The sequence below is a fragment of the Oxyura jamaicensis genome, chromosome 1, assembly GCF_011077185.1.
Source record: "Oxyura jamaicensis isolate SHBP4307 breed ruddy duck chromosome 1, BPBGC_Ojam_1.0, whole genome shotgun sequence".
In the NCBI taxonomy this organism is placed as follows: domain Eukaryota; kingdom Metazoa; phylum Chordata; class Aves; order Anseriformes; family Anatidae; genus Oxyura; species Oxyura jamaicensis.
The window spans coordinates 180,415,983-180,440,937 of NC_048893.1; the positions used below are offsets into that span (position 1 = coordinate 180,415,983).

General features: G+C 36.4%; 1 protein-coding gene and 1 long non-coding RNA gene across 2 annotated transcripts in view; both read right to left on the reverse strand.

Annotated features, from left to right (window-relative positions):
* NBEA (neurobeachin) overlaps positions 1-24,955 on the reverse strand; it is a 527,091-nt gene that overhangs the window by 228,260 nt on the left and 273,876 nt on the right. Inside the window, exons 37-38 of the mRNA XM_035337838.1 lie at positions 18,350-18,458; positions 14,468-14,634 (exon numbers count right to left, since the gene is read on the reverse strand). Coding sequence (XP_035193729.1) covers positions 14,468-14,634; positions 18,350-18,458 — 276 coding nt within the window. The remainder of the gene's footprint in view (positions 1-14,467; positions 14,635-18,349; positions 18,459-24,955) is intronic.
* On the reverse strand, positions 104-5,772 carry LOC118165974. Its single transcript, XR_004750296.1, has 3 exons — positions 5,574-5,772; positions 4,229-4,233; positions 104-114 (listed from the first exon to the last, which is right to left on the reverse strand). It is a non-coding gene; the product is annotated as an uncharacterized LOC118165974 (long non-coding RNA).

Consider the following 24,955-nt stretch of genomic DNA (forward strand, 5'->3'; position numbering starts at 1 on the left):
TTTTTTTCCTAAGTATTCCAAGATAAAAGGGAACTCAGCACAGAGTGTCATTTAGAAACTTTTCACTGACCAAAGTCTACAGGGAGGTTTAAGAAGGTGGGCAACACCTAGTTACTGTAATTGGAGTCGCATAATTGTCTCTGAATTGAATTGAATTGCACTGACAATTGTGTTTAGGAAGAAACCTGGGGAAAGGGAGACAGATCCTACAACTGTAAATCCTGCAAACCAAGTTCTGCCTTTGTCAATGCTGGTTTGTTTAGGAAAGAAAAAGTAATTTATTATGTAAACATATAATAAATGCTGGAATACCAGCAGCCTTTTCCTCCTTCATAAATTCAGGCAATGACCCTAAGAATTTTGCTCCTTTTTGTTGCAAACTGTAAAATGTGAAGATACATATGAGTTTAGAATTTCCACTAAGGATATTATTCCTTCCTGAAATTCCTGAAAATTATTCCATCTTATAAAGGTCTTCAGACTGTAAGGTTTCTATACTAATGTTTGACTAGCAATAGTTTTTGAGTTTACTGCTCATTGCATTTTTGCCATCAGAAGCGCAATGAAGTTAAAAGTAGTGAGCGTGGCTAAAAAAAAAATAAAAAAAATCATCCTCCTCTTTTCTATGCTAAAAATAGGTGCTACTAATTTGAAATCCAGGCAGTCCAAAAAGCAACACAAATGCATGGACTGATACATTATAGTTTTGCTGTTGATGCCAGACACGAGAATAAAAACTGGGGAGTAAGGACCCCTACTTCCAGATTTTTGCAGAAGGTTTTACCAAATTACTCTTTAGTCATCAAACCTACCACTATTTCTCAGTCAAATAGTGTTTGATAGACAGTACGAAAATCTTCCTCTCCCTTAATTCACCTGCTATGGCTGTCCAAGTGACTGCAAGTAACCAATCAGTTACATGTATGACAATTAGATCACTGACTGCCCCCTTTTTCTTCTCTAATGTCTGAACTTTTAACCGAATTTCTAAGATAATTGAAAATGTACCAGCAGAAGGTATGGATCTTGTCTTTACTAGTGATAATACTGACTGGTGTGGGGACAAAAAGCAAGCAAATAAAAAACTTCTGAGTATTAGAGCCAATGGTGAACTTAAGGAATCAGTAGCCAGAAAAAAACAATTATCGAAAGCTACCTAAAATCCTCCCAGAGATTAATGCAGGACTAGGTGAAGAGCCCTCAAATTAATTAATATGCCTTTAAACACACAATAATACATCCTTGAGTTCTGCTTATTGCAAACAGAATAACACAGATCTAATACAGAACCTGCGATGAACACTAGTCCTGAACATTAGTACAACTGCACTTCTACAATTAAATTTTTAGGTTCCCTCAATATACTACTTGTGACTTAACATCTTATAAATGTTTTGGAAAACATGAATGACAAAAGGAGTCCGAAGGTCTTCTCTAGTACAGGCATACCCATTGTAGTCTTTTCTTTTCTACAGCATACACCTTTGCATACATCTTTCCTAAAGAATGTATGTTTTTAGAAAACCATAGCATTACGACTTTACTGTGGGTGTTGTGAAAAATCAAATTTAACAAAAGAAGGAGACAAGGAAATGTATTTTGTTAGTTCTTATATCGAAGGACAAAAATTTAGATTTTTTTTTTCATATTAGTATACAAAAATTAAGATTTTTTGGTTACTTTTAAAGAAGTGGAATTCTCTAAATAAATAAATGACTGCATGTCTAAAAATAATGCATTCTTGGATAATAAAAATTGAAAGCTTAAATGTCTATACATTAAACAATTAAATATATATATATTTCAAAATACTAAAAAAAAATCACTCACGATGAGGCATATATATCACACTTTACTTTCCCCCATGTTTTCACATAGCAGAACGTACATTATGCATAAATATTAAGGCGCTCTTATGGCAAAGGATCCCAAAGGCTTCAGTAGTAATTCTAAACTGGGCCTAAGAGACATCACATTTAGCTTTCTCTTTATGTAAGGTTTTATTGCTTCCTACCATTAGTGCAAACATAACTTCTAGTAAATCATCAAAAGAAATTTCTTACACATTAATCTTTCCTAGTTTCTGATTGTAACTAACAAAACCAAAAAGCATTCCCATCCAATAAACATAATTTGCTATCAGGAGTAAAGATAAAAAAGAGAGCTGAAAAATAATTATGCTTATGTACACCAGGAAACAGAAAAAAAAAAAAAAAAAAGTACTCAGTAACTGAGTTGGTACAGAAATTTGAAGAAATAACTTTGTCTTGATTTTAGTCTTCTAGCATTGTATATATAGAATAGTTTTTAAAACAATGTTTAGCATTTTCAAATTGAAGAGCAAAAGTGCATATGGCTTATGCATCTGTTTGTGGATTTTCCAGCAATCTAGACAATTTGAAATTTTGCTACATTATTTTGTTTTAAAATGGTTCTGTGCTATTGAATGTTTAAGGAAAAATCATGGCATAAGGTAGTATATTCCTGAAGCTGAAACAATCATTAGACTCCGATGTTCATCTATTTTATTGAACTACCCGCAGGGAGCTTTATGGGCATACTATCATGTCAAGGTCACAGGATTAAGTGAGCAGTGATGACAGTAAACAAGCCTTTTCTGTATATTCTAAAGGGTCTTACTGAGTTACTTAAAATGCCATAAACATAAATAGTCTCCTATCTCTACAATATATCCATGACAAATGACTTCAAAATACAACACTCTTGAGCAAGGGACCTTTCCAATCTAACCAACAGCCTATATTATTGACAAAAGATATCAATATACTGGGGACTGCAAATATCGGAAGAACCATGCAATCTGTCATTGTCTAGTATTTTGCATCTGTAAAGAGTATGAGGAATATTTCCATATACTTCATATCTTGATGTGAACTTGATTGCTACTGAAAACACAGGCCTCTCAGGTTAAGAAAAACAACAGTTATATAGAAAAAGTAACTGTTATTATGACACACATGCCAAATAAAAAATGTACTAAAAAGAAATCTACACAGTATTTTCAATACCATCTTGAATGATTTAATCACTCTGTAGAAGTATACAATGCATTACTGTATCTATTTTATCAATGAGGAAAGCAGTATAATTAAATACAACAATTTCCTTCAAGTCATGTAAAGTCTGTGACAATTGTGGGGTTTCTGAATCAGTTAAAATAAACCTGTGTAAGTTTACTCTCTTTTGTTTGAAACACACCATCAAAGCAAAAAAAATCAAAGCCCCCACAATAAAAATAAAATAATAACAACAAAACCAGGAAAACCAAAACCAAACAAAACAAAACACAGGAGTGGTCTCTTGAAAGAGAAATGTCTGCTGAGAATATGCTTCAGAAAGCAGAAGAGTGAGTTGTGTAAAGATGATCTTCATAGTTTAATACCTGTCAACATATACGATGTGCTGACAACATGCATACAAAAACACCAGATCCACAGAACTCTCCTGCTAAGCTATATCAAGGTAAAAAATGGAAGGAGAATTCTTTGCGTACTGGCTTCTGTGTCCAATAAGCCATTCTTTTCCTGTACAGAGACCCTTTGTCACATGAAAACAGGACCTCTTGTGAATCACTTGAGAGCAGCTGTTGCTCACTCATGTGCCTATGGCTCCTGTCTAGTCAGGAGTAATAGTGCAAGATATGATGCCAAGCTCATTAAGACGTTAATGTAGACAGAGAAAGAGGTGATACAGTGACATAGGCACAAGCACAAAGTGATTAATCATAAAGGACAGAAGTAGGTTGCAGATGATGAGGACAGAACAGACACTGCTGAGGAGATCTTTGGTTTCCTCAAACACAGGACTATGATCCAAACAAAACCTGCTAAACAGAAACAAAATATGTTCTCTTTATCATCAGATAGTATGTATGACATTGATACACCAATTTAGGGAAATTCTAAACTAGTTTGAAGAATTATTTTGTACCACAAAGAAGCAAAAAAACTTACTAAACCAAACCAACCAACCAACAGAAAACACAAAACCACCCAATCAACAAACAAAGCCACAAACACCTCAGTCTGATTTTTTTTTTTTTTTTTTTTTTTCCCTGGAGGGTGGGTGGCTGCTACAGGATAACTGAGGAGATAAGAGAAGTGGATTATGTGTCTTAGCTGATTACAGCTTGCAATGATGAAAATGGGAATTATAGGAATGAAGAAGTATCTTCGTATCCAGAATGTAAAACTTAGGCTGGCATTACAGAAACTTGCCAAAACAAATCAGGGTTTGTTCCAAGGAAAAATAAGAAAAGTACTTTTTGTTTAGCATCTAATAATTTACTTCCTCTGAAGTTTAGAAACAAGCATGAAACAAACTCTTTGACAGTCTGGGCAATGTTAAAAAGAAAAAAAATAGTACTGAATGCTGAGAGAGAGAATATAAAGGAAAAATCTTTATCACCACCTCTGAAAGAGGGTAGAGATGAGAAATATTTGATTTTAATTTTCTTAATCAACTGAAAAAAGACATGAAACTTGGTGGCAAAGGGCTCATTTATTAAAATGACAGGTCTTATAAAAAAGTTATAAAAAGATGTCTGTTTTGTATACGTTTTTATACGAGAATGGGAAGTAAAGTTCAGTAAAGTATTTTAAGTTTGATCCTGACTACCATTTTTTTTTTCATAATAATTCATTTAATTTGCAGTAAAGAAAAGTATCCTATAATTGACATGCATGTTCAACTTTAAGGCTAGAAAGGACCACGTTTCCTAAGGTTCCTGCTGAATTCCACTTTCTTCCCCCCAGCAGCTTACCACAATTTAAAAATAGTATGTTTCTCACCCATTTTATGCCACAAAATAACAAGTCAAAGAATTTTAATTTCTGAAAAAACAAAGCCTTCTTAGAAATGTAAAACTTATTTTTTCAGAATCTTCTAATCCATGGCCTTTGTTCTATTTTATTCTTTGGTTTCAGTTTTCTATATGAAATGGATGGGAGATTCTCTGCTATGCTGATCTGATTGGCATTGGAGAAAAAGTGAGAATAATGTGAGGGAAATGTTATCTGCCTAATGAGAAATTCTTCCCTCATGGTTTCTATTAAGTTTCAACCTCTGTCTAAATTGGAGGTGGGAAAAAAAGGAGCACAGATGCTAGAAATGCTGTCCAAAACCAGCAACTGTTAGTTCAGTCTTCTGATACGCACTCCAGAGGTTGCTTTCCTTGAAGGAATTGGGAGGAAAATTTGAAGAAAGGAAGATTAAATTTGAAGTCCTACTGAGAAAAGGAAACTTCAAAACTGACACTGACTGAAATTGAGATTCCTTAGGAAATCCTGAGTTGAAAGAGTCTGAGGGAGTATTAGACAGGCATATATCATTAGATGGACATATCAATGATTGAAAATTGGCTGGGTGACCAGGCCCAAAGAATCTTTGCGAATGGAGTTAAATCCAGATGGATAATGGTTAGTAGTGGTGTTCCCCAGGGCTCCAGTACTGGGGCTAGTTCACTTCAATATCTTTATCAATACCTTTATCTTTTTATATTTATGTGGATGTGGAGATAGTGTGCACCCATGGTAAGTTTGCAAATTAGGCACGAGTGTTGATCTGCTCGAGGATAGGAGGGCTCTGCAGAGGGATCTGAATAGGCTGGACCCATGGGCTGAGGCCAGCTTTATGAAGTTCAACAAGGCCAAGTGCTTGGTCCTGCACTTGGGGCACAACAACCCCATGCAATGCTACAGAGTGGGGGAAGAGTGGATGGAAAGCTGCCTGGCAGAGAAGAATGTGGGAGGTATTAGTTTATAGCTGGCTGAATATGAACCAGCAGTCTGCTCAGGTGGCCAGGAGGGCCAACAGTATCCTGGCTTGTATGAGAAACAGTGTGGCCAGCAGGACTAGGGAAGTGATTGTCCACTTTTACTCAGCTCTGGTGAGGCTGCACCTCGAGTACTGTTTTGGGCCCCTCACTACAAGAAGGACATTGAGGTGCTGGAGTGTGTCCAAAGAAGGGCAGTGAAGCTGGTGAAGGGTCTAAAGAATAAGTCCAGAGGAGAGGCTGAGGGAGCTGGGGTTGTTTGGTCTAGAGAAAAGAAGGCTCAGGGGAGACCTTATTTTACTTTACAATTACCTCAAAGGAGGTTGTTGTGAGGTAGGGACTGGGCTCTTCTCCCAAGTACCAAGTGATGAGGTGAGGGGAAATGGCCTCAAGTTGCTCCAGGGGAGGTTTAGGTTGGATATTAGGAGAAATTTCTTTACTGAAATTGCATTGGAATAGGCTGTCCAGGGAAGTAATTGAGTCAGTATCCCTGGAGGTCTTCAAGGAGCATGTAGATTTAGAACTTAGTAGCATGGTTTAATGGTGAACTTGTCAGTACCAGGTTAAAGGTTGGGCTAGATGATCTTAGATGTCTTTTCCAACCTGAATGATTCTATGATGATATCTACTTCACCTATTCTTGCTCTTTCTTAAGCATTCACTTATAGATGAAGATAGGTTACTGAGCTAGATGGACCACTGGTCTGAACCTGTTCTTGTGACTGGTATACTGGAAGCTGTGCATATGATATGATGTGCATATTCTATCTCTATGGCTAGACTTAAGAAGCACAAGGCCCTCTCAGACTCTTAAGATTGGTCTCTCTTAACATACGTACAATTTTAAATCCTCTTGTTTCTGCTATAATAAAAACATGGTAAGTTGACACTAAGTCATGTGAATTTGTATTCTGATTGCTGTTTCAGTTAAAGACTATACTGAAATCTAAAGATCTGTTGTGTGTAAAGCTTGCAGAAAAAGAACATGGACAAAACTTTCCTTTTTGTGTTTGCTGTGAAGCTAAAGGGGGGAAAAACTGTAGGCAGAAACAAACAAAACAAACAAACAAACAAACAAAAAACCATTTTTCCTAAAAGTGAAAAAAAAGCAAAATAAGGAAAAAAAAAAATCTCTGAGTATCCTTGCACAAATTCAGAACTGAATAAATGTCACTTAAACAAACTGAACTCACTCGTGTGGCCCATCTCTGGCTATGCAATGCTTGTTTCTTGGCACGTATGTTGCAAATAGCATCCTACATCTAACTTATTCTTAGGAAGTGATACAGATTTTTTCTATCCCTATTGCGCTTTTCAAAGGGTACAGACTGATTAGCAAGAATTCCTTTGGACAGCCTCTGCCTTCCACCACAGTGGTAAGCAATCAGGGAGGGAAAAACTGGCAGGGTACACAAATGGTAGTGGATGCAATATAATGGGTGCAGAGCAGCAGGAACAGCAGAAAGATAAGAAGGACAAAGTAGTAAAATACTACAAAAGAACATATCAAATTATAAAAATAATCTCAATCACTTTTATGTCCAAATCCTGCTGCAGAAGGGTGATTAATACTGGACCAAGAATGTAAATAATGAAGACACATCTGGTGATCTCAAGGTACCTCAAAAGTAGTGCAGTTAAGTAAAAACAACAGAAGACAGAAAAGCATTTCCTTAATGTTTTATCATGATGAAACTCTTTTAGAACTGAATATTTGGAACTTGCAACCAAAATATCTAATGAACGAGCTGTAAAGTATGCAGATTCCGTGAAATCAATCTGGAAGCAACATTTTGTAAACAAAACCATATTCCACCAATTCCAGAAACAAATTAAATTCTTAGTTCTTACAGACTATGTGGCAAAATGCATCCCTTTAACAGACCCTCAAACAACATGTTGAACACTCTGCTAGACCCAGTAGAGTGGATCTGGTCCTACATCTTTGCCATTACTCTAAAGCTTCCTTTGCAATTTATGTCTAGCAGTTAAAATGAGCCAGAAATGAATAGCTAATCCAGATGAAGATGATTTGCAGTGGGGGACAGGATGGGTTCTGTGTCTCTCTCAACTTCCTAAGGCAGCAGCTAGTATGATGACAGAGTCAGAGCATGCCAAGGTTGGCTGTAAGGGAAACTCCTACTTACTCAGTTCATGTGTTCTCATCCTTCTTGCTGTAAAATGGAAACATTTGGTTTAGAAGCAGTGTCTTCCCAGAATCAACTAATTTAACTGCCAAGCCCTATAGGCTCAGAAAAGGGGAGTTCTCCTCTTTCAACTCTCTTTTCCTCTCCCCCCGAAGAACCCAATCTCTGCAGAAGCACATGCTGTAGAGAGAGGCAAAACTAGCTGTCTGGCAAGAAACTTTTTATTTCCAGCCTGTCTCCCCAGACAAATTTGGTCTTCACCACAGAATGAGTTTGACAGCTCTGCCCTCCACCATGAATGATTAATTTGTTATGGGTGTCTAGTTTAACCAAAGATGGATTTGAACAGAAAAAGCCCTTGTATACTTGCTGTTTGGTAAAGCTGCTTTAATGTAGGTGGAACCTCCTTCATCAAATCACTGAAAGCAAGAGAACCAAGTCTCATTTTTAAATGTCATTTTTTCTCATTATAGTAATCCTCCCATGTATATCAAAACTGATAATGTGGAAATATCAATGGCAAATATTTTGTATTTGATTTAGAACAGAACCTGGAACTCAGACCTCTTCTGTATTGCCCTTGGTTGCCTTAAACTTATAGAAACTGTAAGTATAACTATATGTGAAGTATTCTTGAATAAATTTTTTTACAATGTTGTGGTATCTGATTAAACCAAGCAGCTGAAATAACAGAACCCTCCAAACAAGAACAGTGACAGATTACAGCCCAAAACATAGGCATACATGTAGCTGAGAAGCAATTTGATCTGTGTTCCCAGACAGGTTTCAGTAAACTTTTTCTAAAAAAATATCAAATATATATATATATATTAAAAGAAAGATGTGTATGGGGAGTGAAGCAGATGGGAAGGAAGAGAAGCACCATATGAAGCTGACAGAGAAGACAGAAGGAAGCATATGTTGTGACATGAAGACTATAATCCTGAAAAAATCTAAGGGTAAGTGCTGGCTTAAAGTGGCTTTGAACGATAAGCTATGAAACACCCTGTTTGATTCTTCCCAAGATGAAGGAAATAGGATGTTGCATATTCACTGTGAATAAGTGGCAATGCATCAAGCAATAGCCAACTCATCAATTTCTCATCTGAATGGAAAAAACATGTAGATATCTAAATTTGGTAAAACGCTAAATTTAAGAAAAAAAGAAAACTCTATGTTTATTGTAAGATATCTAATCTGAAGATATCTAAACTGAAGATATCTAAAATGGCTGACCAAATGAGAAAAACAGAACTAGTTTGGATTAAGGGCACAAACAGGATTTATAACAAAATAAATTGACATATTATAAAAACTATTACTCTTTGTCTCAGATATGTAGGAGAAAATAAGATGATTCAATAATTTCCTTTTCTTGTAGGGGAGTTGATGCTAACACCTGTAAAAATGGAGCAAAATAACTTTATTTATTATTATTTCTTTAAGAAGTGAAGGGAAAATATTCGTTAAAAAGATAACACTTTTGGAAAAAGATTTTCTGAAAACAGTGTTATTTACTATTTTTAGACAGAAGATGAAAAAGTAAGTTCTCAGACAGTCTCCAGCCATACTAACTGGTTAATATACAGGCCAGGACAGCTTGTACAATGTTACTGTCTTTGTAGGAGTTTATTCAAGTGGTGAAGCACTCACATATAATTAATTTCTTCTGTGTAAATTAATAGCTAATAAGAAGGAAACTCAAATGCAAGTAACCTATGACTTTATGTGTTTTTTTTTTAAATCAACTATCTTCTTGCTAAAGATATTTTGAAAAGTTTATGATAATACATTTTAAATTCATAATTTGCAAATCTACAGAATTGCTTTTATCAACCCCCTTGTTTTTTTCCCCAGTAATCACAGTGCTTCCAGGAGGTTTTTTTTGTCTTTTTTTTTTTTTTTTTTTAAATAAATGACCAAAGATTAAACTTTATGGCACATATATATTAAACATAGTAAATGGTTGTTGTTGCTATGTGGAAAAACAGTACCTGCTGTCCTGGTTTCAGTTAGGATAGAGTTAATTTTCCTCCTAGTAACTGGCAGGGTGCTATGTTTTGGATTAGGATGAGAAGAGTGCTGATAGCATGCTGATGTTTTAATTATTGTGGAGCAATGCTTACACTAATCCAAGGACTTTTCAGCTCCTTGCTCTGTCCTGCCAGCAGGCAGGCTGGGGGTGCAGCAGGAGCTGGGAGGGGACAGACCCAGGACAGCCGACCCAAACTGGCCAAAGGGGTATTCCATACCATCTGATGTCATGCTAAACAATTTATAGGGGTGGCTAGCCGGGGTGGGAGGGCGGCTGCTCGGGGATAGGCTGGGCATCGGTCAGCGGGTGGTGAGCTCCCGGCTGGGTTAAACCAAAACACCTGCAAACACAAAAGCTGGGGGACTTAAAAATTCATTGTGCTGAATGGTCAACACTAGGAAAAAAGGTTCTCTACATCTATGTAATATTTCAGAAAATCAGATGTTAATGTTTTATATCTTAAGCATATTTGCTAAAGGACTTAAAACTCTTCCTTACCTTAAACCACATACACAGAGAAATAAAAACATGTGTATGTATATATTACATATATATATACTATATGGTGCAATTATCAGTATATCAGTGGCAGCAGATGGTGCATGTCATAGAGAATTGAAGCTCTTAGAAATACCATTCATTCTCCAAAAGTAGATTCTAACCTATCTTACCCATTTTGGATATCAAAAGGCATTACTATTCCTAAATGTTTAACATGCAGGACTGGGTACCTATTTCTTTACCTTCCCCTCCTGGAACTTATAAGGCTTTCATAGAATCACAGAATCGTTTAGGTTGGAAGGGACCTTAAAAACCCCCTAGTTCCAACCTCCTGCCACAGGCAGGGACAATTGCCACTAGACCAGGTTGCCCACAGCCCCATACAACCTGGCCTTGAACACTTCCAGGGATGGGGCATCCACAACTTCTGACGGCAGCCTGCTCCAGTGTTTCATCACCCTTAGAGGAAAGAATTTCTTCCAAATAACTAACCTAAATCTACCCTCTTTTAGTTAAAAGCTATTACCCCTTTTCCTATAACAACACTACCTGATAAAGAATCCCTGCCCAGGCTTCCCATTGCCCCCCTTCAGTTATCAGAAGGCTACTATAAGGTCTTCCCAGAGCCTTCTCAAGACAGAACAACCTCAACTCCCTCAGCCTGTCTTCATAGAAGAGGTACCCCAGCCCTCTGATAATTTCTGTGACCCTCTGCTGGACTTGTTCTAGTAGGTACTTCTTGAGCTGGGGGCCCTATAGCTGAGGGCTATAGAATGCAGTACTCCAGGTGGGGTCTCACAAGAGCAGACGGGCCTTTGGGCTTCTGTCCACACTGCTTTTGATGTAGCCCAGGATATGGCTGGCTTTCTGGGCTGCAAGCACACATTGCCAACTCATGTTGAGTTTCTCATCAAGCAACAACCCCAGGTCCTTATCTTCAGAGCTGCTCTCAATCCACTCATCGCTCAGCCTGTATTTGTGCTTGGGATTGCCTTGACCCAGTTGCAGGACCTTACACTTGGCCTTGTTGAACTTCATGAGGTTTGCACAGCCCCACCTCTCAAGCCTGTCAAGGCTTGGATGCCATCCCTTCCCTCCAGTGTGTCACATTTCTTTAGTTTGCAGTTTCCAACATTGTTCTCAGATTCAAGAGCTGAACAGGGAATTGGTGATGTGCTTTCAAAATTCTAAAAATTCTTCCTGACAGAAGTGATGTGGCCACTACAGAGGTCTAGATGTCTGGAATGCCAAACTATTTTTTTTAGTAGCTCTCTTCCAGTTAGACTGTATCTTCTGGGGCATAGGGAAGAATGAAGAGACAGCCAGCACTGTAATTTTCCATCAGGAATCAAAAATCATTACTTTAAACATGTTTTGTCAGCATGTTGACAGCCTAGACAACAGGAATGTAAAATTTTAAATTACATCTTAATTTCCATTATATAAAAAGTGCTGGGGGGAACCAAATTAACATCAGGTTTTGATTTCTTTGCCAAAATAGTTTCCCGAGCCCTCTCTCTTTTCTGCACTTGAAGCCTTTTAAATCTGCTCACTGAGAACCAGTGACCTTGGTTCTTAACAAGGTGTAGTTGCTTTCCAACTGGTCTTCTCCCATATCTGCTGGTGTCATAGGCATCTCCCTTTACAGTCCATTAGGTCTCATAACAGAAAGTGTGCTTGTGTGATGGATAACCCAGTTGCCATGACATGTGTGGTAGGACCTAAAGTGCCTATGTGTCCTGTTCACATGTGTCCTGTTCAGCTCCTGTGAATGGTGAACCCCACTTGGAGACCTTGTACTGTCAACTTGCTCACTTCTCTAGGTTAAAAACTAGCCACAAGCAGCCTGTAGCTAAAAAACAACTAGGCCAACAGCTGCACTATATGTGGCCAAAATGGGAAAGCAGCGCTGCAAGAAACTGAGAAGCAAGCACACAGGGAAGTGGCATGATAGGAATAAAATAGGAATTTATTTGTCTTGATATAAGAAATTTGATAGGTTTGTCAAAGGTGTCAAGCTGCTTCACAGCCCATCAAAAACTATAATGGACTAAAAAGCGAAAAAAAAAGCTGCAGCAGTGGTCTGTTGACATTTTGTATGCCTTCAACAATGCAAGAGAGGAAACTTGTCTGACCCAAAGAGGAGATAGTCTCCTGTAAGTATTAGTGACCAGTGACATGGAGAGGAACTGACCAAAGCCTGCAAAGTGTCTGCAACCAAACTTGAGGCAGAACTTTTTTAAAAAAATCAAAGATATTAAAAGGACTGAAAATTGCACTTATTTTCATCAGGTTCAATCTACAGATACACTGCTTTAAGCCTCAACTAGAGATAACATTGTTGTTGAATTTTAATGTCGTTTTTTAATTACCATCAGAATGTCTGTGATGTTAGAATTTCTTTAAGACTGAACTCCACCTTAAAAAAATAAAAATAAAATACATCTCCTTTGTCATCCAGGAAATTGTGTTTTCTTTGGAAGATATGAGGATGATGAATATGAAAAACTACATTTTAGTTTACACTGTAAACTTCAAGAAGCAACTAGACAGAATGACAAAAAGAATGAACAGTATACCTGGTACTTATAAAATGTTATTACTGATGTGTCAAGTCTATTATTCAACATCTTTTCTAATAAGCTGAAGCTACATTCAGATAGTTTTTCCTGAAAGAAAATATTTATCTATGGATTTTACTTATTTATTTATTTTTAAATCAGCATATCAGTCTTAGCTAGATTTTTACTGAAAAGGTTTCTCAGCTAAAATGGAACTTTTTGTTCTGTTCTGTCTGACTCAGAGCAGACAAACAGGATTCAAGAAGGAAATTGATATATGTATATATATATATATATATATATATATATATATAAAGATATTAGGGAGCAAAACTTCCTCAATCTCTATTGTTTGAGCTGTCCCAGTTTGAATAAATAATCAATGTATTAATTGGCTAGAATGCACAAACATGGAAGAGACTTGCCAGTCTCTAGCTTTGCAGACAGGGCACTCACATGACAGACCCAGGTTCAAGACCTTGCTCTGTGTGAAGGAAAAGAGCAATTTGAGCTCAATTCTTCCACATAAAGGTCAGCACCTTAGCCACTGGCTATTTTTGTGATTCAGAAGAGCAAGACTTTGTGTTTTTTTTGGTATGACATGAAAAAGTTTCATTTCATCTCTATGTTGAATAGAATAAACTTTTAAAAACAGTATCAACACAGATCTGATTAAAATCTTAAATATTTTATCACTTACATATCATAAGAATTTTGTTCTATTTGCTTGTTTTTACAGGAGCACCTGCAAAATTGCGTGCACTTTGGTTGCATTCAGCTTTAGATGATAAATTCAAGCAGACATATGGATTTTGCTTTAAGTGTATAAACATTTTGCATGGCTGGTATTGACTACTGTTTTGTAGTAGGACAGTTAAGTTTTACCAGTGGACCTTCCTGCTTCATCACTTGCACAAAAAAGCTATAAACAGAAGAAAGTATTAGACAGCTACCTGTGTGACTCAGTTCTGCTGGTTGTTCTAATATTGACTATAATGCTAGACATGTCATTTTGACTCTAATCTTTTGTTCAGGCTTCCTTTGTTGATATCTGTATGGCAAGCTCTCTCTCTCTTAGTATCTCATTCAGAGCATTTCACTCAGAGAGAGAATATAATAATGCTAGGAGCCTCAAAAGCTACTGATACACCAACAGTATCAATATTATAACTGCTTTATAATTGACAAATACCCATTACAATTTATTTAAAATATGGCAAAATATGTTTGCAATCTATCAAGGAATTTTATCTTTGAATCTTTAGCGAAGAGGACTTCTCGGGAAACAGTTGAAGAAAAGACTAACAGAGAAAGAATGAATTTTAGCAATTCTAACTCCTACTATATTCATTTTTCAGTTATAGAGTAACTGTTGCTCTTAAACTTTGAAATTAAAATTTAAACCACACGTTTTATGTTTGCAGCTTACCTGTGAGAAACAGCTCCCCAGGCACCATGCTTATTTGTTAGTATGTTGAGTATCTTCTGTTTTAGCTGATTGGCTGTAACGTGGTCTCGATGCTTAGCAGCACTGATAAGATGATCACACATCTTTTCCTCCTCTCTTCTGTCAGCAGCATATTGAGCACACTGTGACTAGGAATGAAAGTACATCTACTTGACAAAAGATAGGCTATTTAGGAGTCACCTTAGAGTGGTTATGTACCAAAACTCTTTAAATATATCAAGAACCAACAAGCTCATTAAAATACATTTACGAGGAACAGGTCACACCATTCAATTTAAATGGTTCTACTACTATATTTAATTCACAAGAAAGATGTCAGAACATGTAGAATTTAAAGGGCAATCAAGGGCAAAAAAATCTGAATTACAACTAAAAATTATGCATCTCCATATGTATTTATGTGAACATGGGTATGCCTTAAGAGCTGATTGTGTAAAATTTTAATGTACTCTCAGGCATAAAATACAGGTATAACATATGTATGACATAATATACAGTAAATCTACTTCAAACCAATCTTGCAGAAAAATATATATTTGAAATATATATATTTATATATATATGTATACTGGGCTTGATTCTTAAACTTCAATAAAATCTACAATTCAATTTAAAGAAATAAAAAAGATTATTATGGATGCTAAAGGGAAACTCCCTTGACTATCAAATTAAGAAGTATATTTTCGGTCTTATATCATAAAATGAAAAAAATTCTTAACATACACACAACTTCTAAAATACCTTAATGGATAAAAAAAGTAACATATTTACAACTGAGTAAGATCTAAAGTTTTTATAATGTTTCCTTTAACAGGTAATTAACTCTAAAATAAATGCTGTAATTATTCATGCAAATTTGTTTCTAAAATTGTCAAAACTGAATAGCACATTTTAGTTTTGATAAACCCTTTCTTTATGTATAATAAGAACAATGTATATTTTCCATTTATTTTCTCAAAACTTGTTAAGATTAAATCAAATTTCTCCTCCCAGTAAAGATCTTTTCAAAATGTCTAAATAAAGCAAATGTAGCTATAGTAATTAAAAGGAGTCAATTATATCATTTTCTAGGTGTTAATTACAAAATCTAGTTTATTCTCAAAAGAGCTAATTTGAAAATTACCTATTTTAAAAGACTTACATTTTTGCATGCACTGATTATTGTGCACCATTTTAGAATGTTCAACCAATACTCACTGCTGTAACACTTAGTGTTGAATAGACCACTATATTCTAATATTCTCAAAAGCAATTACAGTTTATCATACTTCATGGTAGATTGTACTTATTCATATTTCTGCACACTACCTTTTGCTACTGATCTAGTGGTCTTTCTACAATGCTATAGCCATTATTTCAAGTAATCTATCAGGAAAAGAACAATCATTACACTAATTCATAAAGGGTTAATTCATTTTTCCATTTATCTTCTTGTACAGTGAAGCACCAATTAGTACAATGATCTGCCTTAGTAATGAGGTTAATATTTCACCAGCTCATTGGACAGTAAAATTAAATTTTCATTTTTCTTCCTGAACAATTGCAAAGGTTAACAAAATGGAAGTTAACTGCAAAGCAACCATTCTAGGAGAAATTTCTCTTGCCCTGACTGCAACTGTAGTCACAAGATAAAATTTACATGCTGGTCCAACGCCTTCCCCTTATGCAGGCAATGCAATAACTCAGTGCAGCTTGGGCCAAATAATTTCATCCATAATTACGCAATTAAAGTTTAAAAGGTAAAAATAAAATAGCCACTCACTTTTCTTGCTGAGAGCAATGATTAACATGTACTAAAACCCGAAATATTTACCAATACAGCTTATTGAAACAAAATGACAGATTTACAATTATGCAGGAGAAAACTACCAGAAATCCCTTTGTCCTTACTACTTTCAAGCAGGATGAATAATAAAATGTTTGGTTATATACCTACCATTATTAAAGGCAATATATAAAACATTCTTTCAGACCTTAACTGCCACCTTATTTAAGTACATCTGAGGTTCATATTTAACACAGACTACATATCATAATTTTCTTTTATGACTTTCAGATTTTATCTTATTCATCTGAAACATATAGCTGAGGTTTTTCATGTGACAAATATAATGAAAAATTTCATATATGAAAAATGTGTTGGTTTCTTCACCAGACAATAAGACTGACTTAAGGCTATTCCTTTAGGGAATTTAGTTAATATTCTAAATCCTATTTGCTAACAGAAGCTGGAAGTTAATTGAATATTCTCATTTTGTCTAGAGTTCTGACAGATCTTATACCTCAATGTATTCTTCAAAGAACAGATAACTCAATCTTCTATTGTCATCTTAGGTTACTGCATGATGCTGTGATAAATATCAGATGTTATTTATTGTTGAGGCAATATGAAACTTCACTCTGACACACGCTTAATTGTAAATGTGATTTTATCTAAGTTTGAAATATCCAGTATATTCTTGGTAATAAAGTTGTTGCAATCCCATATGACAAGTGTCTGCTGTCTGCTCTGACAAAATGAAGTAAAGGTTATGTGTACACAAAATGACAACAGATATCTCTGTGTCTCACACTTTTCAGCTAGGTCAAGGAGCACAAGAACTAGTACATCAAAGTGTACACTTAAGAGAGCTGTTTCAATGAGATAAAAACCTCATCAAAACTAAGATTACTTGACTTCTACCCACCAGGTGCTTGTTGACATTTTCTGACAGATGAATAAATTGAAACAGCTATTTATTATCATTAATACTAAGTCAGTCTATCTCAATCTTAGATCACGTCAGCATTGAAACACATGGAAAAGTGTGCTTGTACATATATATTTATATATAAATGTATGCAAACACTTGCAAGTTTGGAAATAATAGAAACAAGTGATTTTGAAATGTTGCACAAAGGCAGTTTATATTGCAAAATAATATTTGATAAAGTCATGTCAAAAATACGAATTTTAACTGTATTTGACCACTTTTGCATGATTTTTTTTTGGATAGGAACAAAATTAATCCCGAAGGAATCATCAGAAACATGTTAAACACTTGAAAAAATGTTTTTGAAATAGCTTTTTTTTATATATATTTGCATCATTTTCAAGTAATTTGCTTTTAATTACAACACTTGTTGATGAAAAAAACAATTGAAATTTGACTCCGTTTAAGGGGCAAAAATTATAGATTTATGGGATCCAGCTGCTATGTTACTTCTTCCAATACTTAAAAAGAACAGGCAATGTAAACACATTGTCAGTAGTTAATGATTAGTTAGTTAATGATTAGTTAGTTAATGATTAGTTAATGACTTACAGCTAGAATATGTATTATCATGTTTCAATATGTAATTTATAGGAATTAAATTCTCTAAGGAGATCCAAAATGCAAAGTATCCTAACAAAAATGTCATAAAATACAAATTCTAACAAAACATTTATATTTCTTAATTTTTTGAAATGCCTTATATATATTAGCTGTTTTTCTTTCTTACTGAACTTACTATTGATAAAATCCAACAGAAATAATTAGTAATGTGACTTGCATTACTATTAGCAATAAATCAGAAAACTTCTTTGTGAAACTAAAGGGTCTGCCATGGCAATTTAGCCAACATTCTGATTAAGGGATTTCTTCAAGCTGTAAATGTTTTCATGAATATCAGTGAGGAGCTGAGAAATTAAACAAGTTCCTTGTGTTTGACATTTACCAAGGCTTTTAAAAACTAGTTTTGAAATGTCTTCAATATAAATTTCTTTCTTGGAAGAAGAAAATCTTTATTGCATGGGGTTACAGTGTAGGTGACAACTGAGTGAAAACAGAAAAGCAAAAATTCATCAACTCTTAGGCTTACCTCAAACTCAGCATGCTTGTGGACATCTTCAGCTCTTTGTCGGTTCAAAATAAATTCTGCTTCATTTGCAACACGCACTATATGATCTTTCATTGCATGACATAATAATCTAAAATAAGAAGAATCAAAATCAACCTTTGCATTTGATGTACTTATATGTTATTTATTACTTAAAATGGAAAAAGTCATGAAATTAGTGCAATGTAATTGCTAAATTAGTTGAAATAAAAAAATTACCTTTATCCACAATTTTTGGTATTTGCAAGTACACAAAGAAATCACGTCACGCGGAAAAACCTTGCTATTTCTTATTGAAGGGAGAATATGGAAGTATATTTCTAGTATGTTTTTAACAGAAGTCTTAATATGAATATTGCAGCATCATTTAAAAATCCTAGACAACTATTTAAACTCTTACTGATACCATTATATGATTAAATATAAATATTCCCTTTCAGTCTTGAAAAATCATTACGTTATTGAGATTTAAGATTCTATTAAATTTGCAAAATAAAATAAATATCTCCCATATGTTTTTAAAACAATGAAGTAAAAAATGTGCCATGTTTCCAAGGTTTTTACAGCATCAGGAGTAGACAAATTTTACTTAAAAAAAGAAAAAAAAAAAAAGAAAAAAAAGATTAAGATTAACGTGAGACTGAGGATTTAAATCAGGTATGTTAAATTAAGACTCAGAAAAAAAACATCAAATACCATGATACATATAGTAAAATTGCAACATAAAAACACTGAATTATTAATAATGTTGATGTCTTACTGAACAGGAAGAATGGAACCAACTGGTTTCTTGTCCCTACTGTCCATACCTAAGATTGCTCACTCTATTCAAAATTGCTTTGCTCTTCTTATGAGCAGGGAGGAAATATCTTTCAGGATGCAAAGATCTGACAGGACTGTCTGTTTAGGATCAGGAAGGACTGCTTCTCTTTGTGCCAAATGGGCACATGGTCTAAGATTTTCATTTCTGCAGCATCAGAGAAGCACACAAATTCAGATATTCCAATATTAAGAACATGAAGTTACTAGTCAGTCCCACCCTAAGGTTGGGTACTTGGGAGCACCACAAATCAAAGTCATAATTATTAGAAATGGAATCCATGATTACTGCATGTTATACCCATAAGGTGAAAGACTTGAACTCTATTTTTGCCTCCTTTGGTGTGATCTGCCATTTGTGAAGGAAGAAAATCACTTTCCTTGAATGTTTAATATGGATATGTGGCACGGAAAGACATGAATATTGGGACCTCTGTTTAGAGATAAGGACAAACAAACTTGGATCAAGGTTTCACAATAGATACTCATGCTTTTAATAAGTCTTTTTAATATTTCTTTGCTATTGTTCTTCAAATTAAAAAGTTTTTGACAAAGCATAGGCTGAAAGACTGAAGTTGCTTCTGTTGTCCTCTTAAAAATTTAGCTATATTTTTAAATCTATCCTATTGAAAGATATGCTTTAGTATTTTATTAACATAAAGTATTCAGATAAATGGATTGTGTGTGAGTATTCATGACTTTAACAAGATTCTCTGATATGAGAAAATACTAGAACTGAGTGTTTAACATCTCCAATCAAATTTTACATCACGGGTCTTCTTGAACTTTTCCTTATGACATCAATGACCAGGGATCAACTAGCTAGGATTTCAAAACTGAACATACAGATTTCAAGTGCCTACTAACTGCACATCCCTCCTGAAGGAATAAATCAGTGAGTTATTCAAGTACTGTGCAAATTCAGTATCTCAGAGTCAGTTTTGGTCCAGGCAGGATTTCCATTTCAGGACGGCTTCAGGTGACATCAATAGTTTTCTCCCTATCACCAGGAATTTGGTGAGAAAATATAGACACTAGCTCGGATCCACTGGGTTTATTATTTGGGAAATCTGGACATGGCTTTTATGCCTCAAAAAATAATCTAAGATGCTTCTGTTCATGAACTGGTCTCCAAAAGGGCAATGATAAATACATACCACCTTCATCTTAGTCTTCTTTATCTGTCATAAGAAGTGTTCACACTCTCTGAGTGCCCATTTACACATTAAAACACCTACATGGGGCTTCAAATAGATTATCAGAGAATGTTAATTTCCACAAGTTATAAACCATTCTCTTGCCAATATTCAGGGAAAAAACATATGTGTACAAACAAAAATCTGTCAACACTAGCATCTGTCTGCTTTACAGAAAAATGAAAACTTTTATAGACATGCAGAGATAATTCAGATCAGATGGCTGAACCCAAGTTCTATCTCCAACCCCTATAATGGACCATTCTGCTCCACAATATGAGAATTCTGATCCTTTTGGAACAACTTGAGAGTTGCCACAGCTTTTGGACACCACAAATTTACCCAGATTTCAGGTAACCTGGAAATGCTGCAAATCTTCAGGGTCCACAGTTCTAAAGGAAAGGAAATGAAATATAAAAGGGAACCAATGAGGACCCACACAGGGTCCTGACTGCCTACAGAACTCAAAGTACTAGCTTTCCCCCAACTAATTTTGGGCATGGTTCAATGTACTGTGCACTGAGGATGCATAGGTAAGACCAAATCAACTTAAATTCTTTCCAGGAAGGTTGTGCAGGTGTTTTTATTCCATACCCCAGCACACATAGAACATATCATTCTAAAGGGTAGCCCTTATATTATTCCAAAAAAATCTGAACTAAATGGGCAAAATGAAGTGAAATTGGAACTATACAGGCTCCAGGGAAGACCTAGACTGAGTGTTCTGTAGGACAGATGCAGACACTCTGCTCTCAGGTGCAACCTTAAGTTGCATGAACCTTAAGTTGTATGAACATAGGCTAGTCCAGGCTATTTGGTTTTATTTAAAGCTATAGACAAACATTTTCTCTTCCTTATTGTTTGTTGACAAAACTCTTATGTATGGAATCTCTCAGTATTTTTGTAACTGTTTCTTGCCTGCTATTTCATATACTCACATGCCTACTACTGAGGTCAATCTCTTCAAGAAAAAGACACAAAAAAATGTTTGTATGGTGGTCAGCACATTGTGCTTATGACAGAAGTGAGGCCATGACCTATCAATACTATACAAGCATTAAACGGTATTGTACTGATAAGTGCTCATAAGAGACATATAGTGATTCACTTATATACAAACATTGGAGATGGAACTTCAAAGACTAGGTACACTATGCTTTTGCATCTAGAAGACTAATAAGAACTACATTAGTCTTAAAATCCTTTACCAGAAAAAAAAAAAAAAAAAAAAAAAAAAGACTTGAAAAAGAGAAAAGTTAGAATCTAGGCCATTGACAATAAATTTTGCATGTCATGATGTTTTGATTTGTAAGTGCAAGAATGTAGGGCAGAAAACAGAAGCATAACACATTAAGACATATAAATTTTTCATCTTACTTTTGAAAGGAGAGGCAGCTCCTGCAAGGTCAGGGAAGTGATGCCTCACAGAGGCTTTTGCAAAGGAGCTTGCTTATTTCTTTGCTGCATTTGTTCAAGGAAACTTGTTACCATCTCAAATTGAAAAACACTACTTAAAAATAACTTTTTTTTGCCACTGATTTTTACTTCTAACAGGAAGTTATTCTGTATTTTCAAGCTGCTTTTCATGGAATCAAAGAATAGTTTAGGGAGCCAGAGACCTCTGGAGGTCAACTGGTCCAACCCACTTGCTCAGGTAGGGATACATAGAGCAGCTTGTCCAGGACCATGTCCAGGTGGTGTTTGAAGGTCTTCAAGGAGTGAGACTCCACAACCTCTCTGGGCAACTTGTGCCAGAGCAATGTCACCCGCACAGCACAGAATCACTTCCTGATATTCAGAGGAAGCCTTCTATGTGCTAGTTTGTGCCAGTTGCCTCTTGTCCTGGCACTGAATACCAGGGAAAATAGGCTGGCTCCATCCTCTTTGCCCTCTCCCTTCAGGGATTTATAGACATTGATAAGATCCTTCCTGAGTCCCCTCTTCTCCAGGCTGAACAGTCCCAGCTCTCCCAGCCTCTCCTTACAGGAGAGATGCTCCACTGCCTTCGTCATCTTGGTGACCCTATATTGTACTCCCTCCAGGATGTCCAGGCCTCTCTTGCACTGGGAGACCTAGAGAAGGATACAGCACTCTAAATGTGGCCTTACCAATGCTGAGCAGAGTGGAAGGATTACCTCTCTTTACCTGCTGGCAATACTTTGCCTAATGTAGCCCAGAATACCATTAGGCTTCTTAGCAGCAAGGGCATATTTTTGGTTCATGTGCAGCTTGGTGTCCACCAGGAATGCCAGGTCCTTTTCTGCAGAACTGCCTTCCAGCTGAGTGACACCCAGCACATACTGGCACCTGGAGTTGTTTCTCCCCAGGGCTGGCAATCTGCACTTCTCCTTGTTGAACTTCATGAAATTTTTGTCAGCTCACCTCTCCAGACTGCCAAGGTCACTCTGGATGGCTGCGTGGTCTTCTGGTGAGTCAGCTTCTCCACTCATCCCTGCACTTCCTGAGGGTGCACTCTACTCCATCGTCCAGATAGTTAACAAAGATATTAAACAGGACTGGACCCAGTACTGAGCCCGGGGGTACTTCTCTTGTTATGGGCGTCTGAGTAGAGTTCACACTACTGATCAATACCATCTGAGCCCAGCTATTCAGCCATTTTTTGATCCACCTTGCTGTCTGCAAATCCAGCTCATATTTCAACACCTTCTCTATGACAATCTTATGGGGTACACTGTCAAAGGCCTTACTGAAGTCCAGGAATACAATATCCACTGCTCGTCTCATCTGTCAGGCTGTTCATTTTATTATAGAAGCTTATCAAGTTAGTCAGGCATGAATTTTCCTTAGTGAATCCATGCTGAGTATTCCTGATGATTTTCTTCTCTTTCATGTGTCTGGAAATAGTTTCCAGGATTAGCTGTTAAATGACCTTCCCAGGGACTGCAGTGAGGCTGATCGACCTGTAGTTTCCCATGTCCTCCTTCTTGCCCTTCCTGAAGGAGTGACATGTGCTTTCCTGTAATCTTCAGGTTCATCTCCTAGTTGTCTCCCCATTGCCTGGGTAAATCCTACTTACTCAATAACATGCATGGCACAAGACTAAAATAGAAGAAATCTCAAACTTTTCTGGCATGAGAACAAGTGCTTATGACTATCTTGTGGATTGTCATTGAAAAAAGAAAAAAAGAAAAAAAAAAAAGATTCAGAAAGGATCCCAAACCAGGAAAAATCTCACACTTGATAGTATCAAAGATTGATGATGAATCAAAAAATAATAATTCCTTCAAGCACTGCAAATAAGAGAGAGGGACAAAGACCTGAAATTTACTCCTTCACTACAAAATGCAGTTACATCATACAAATTCCTTCATAAACTATCTTTAGTTTATGAAATGTGTTTTCATGAAATCTAGCTCAAAAATCTTTTATTTGTGAAAATGTGATCAAGGTTCTTGCCTCCAGCACAGCTTTGGAAACTCCTCTGAAGGTTAAAATTATTTCTTTACTTTCCAGTCCAAATGTATTCTTCAGTAGTCTTTACTGTTTTATATTTATGCAAATATTTGCTTTAGTTTTAATTCTTGTTCTTACTTATGACCTTCTGATATTCCATCTGTCCCTACTTTACTAGGCTAAATAATGCAGTTCTCTTTAACTTTTCTTTTATGTCAGAATATATAGTAAAAATTGTCTTTTGGGGTTTACTCATCTCAGAGACTGATTTCACCTTTCCTAACTGTGCACAGCCCAGACTGGCAGCATTATTATAGACAAATTCTCAGAATTATTTATATCACAGAATCACAAAATCGTCTAGGTTGGAAGAGACCTCCAAGATCACCTAGTCCAACCTCTGACCTAACACTACCAAGTCCTTCACTAAACCATATCCCTAAGCTCTACATCTAAACGTCTTTTAAAGATCTCCAGGGATGGTGACTCAGCCACTTCCCTGGGCAGCCCATTTCAATGCCTAACAACTCTTTCAGTAAAGAAGTTCTTCCTAATATCCAACCTAAACCTCCCCTGGCACAACTTTAGCCCATTCCCCCTCGTCTTGTCACCAGGCACGTGGGAGAATAGACCAACCCCGCCTTGCTACAGCCTCCTTTAAGGTACCTGTAGAGTGTGATAAGGTCACCCCTGAGCCTCCTCTTCTCCAGGCTAAACAGTCCCAGCTCCCTCAGCCGCTCCTCGTAAGACTTGTTCTCCAGACCCTTCACCAGCTTCGGTGCCCTTCTCTGGACTCACTCAAGCACCTCCATGTCCTTCTTGTAGCGAGGGGCCCAAAACTGAACACAGTACTCGAGCTGTGGCCTCACCAGAGCTGAGTACCAGGGGACAATCACTTCCCTAGACCTGCTGGCCACACTGCTTCTTATACAAGCCAGGATGCTATTGGCCTTCTTGGCCACCTGAGCACACTGCTGGCTCATATTCAGCCGATTGTCAACCAATACTCCCAGGTTCTTCTCTGCCAGGCAGCTTTCCAACCACTCATCTCCCAGCCTGTAGCTCAGTTTGGGGTTGTTGTGCCCCAGGTGCACCCAGCACTTGGCCTTGTTGAACTTCATAAAGTTGGCCTCAGCCTATCGGTCCAGCCTATCCAGAT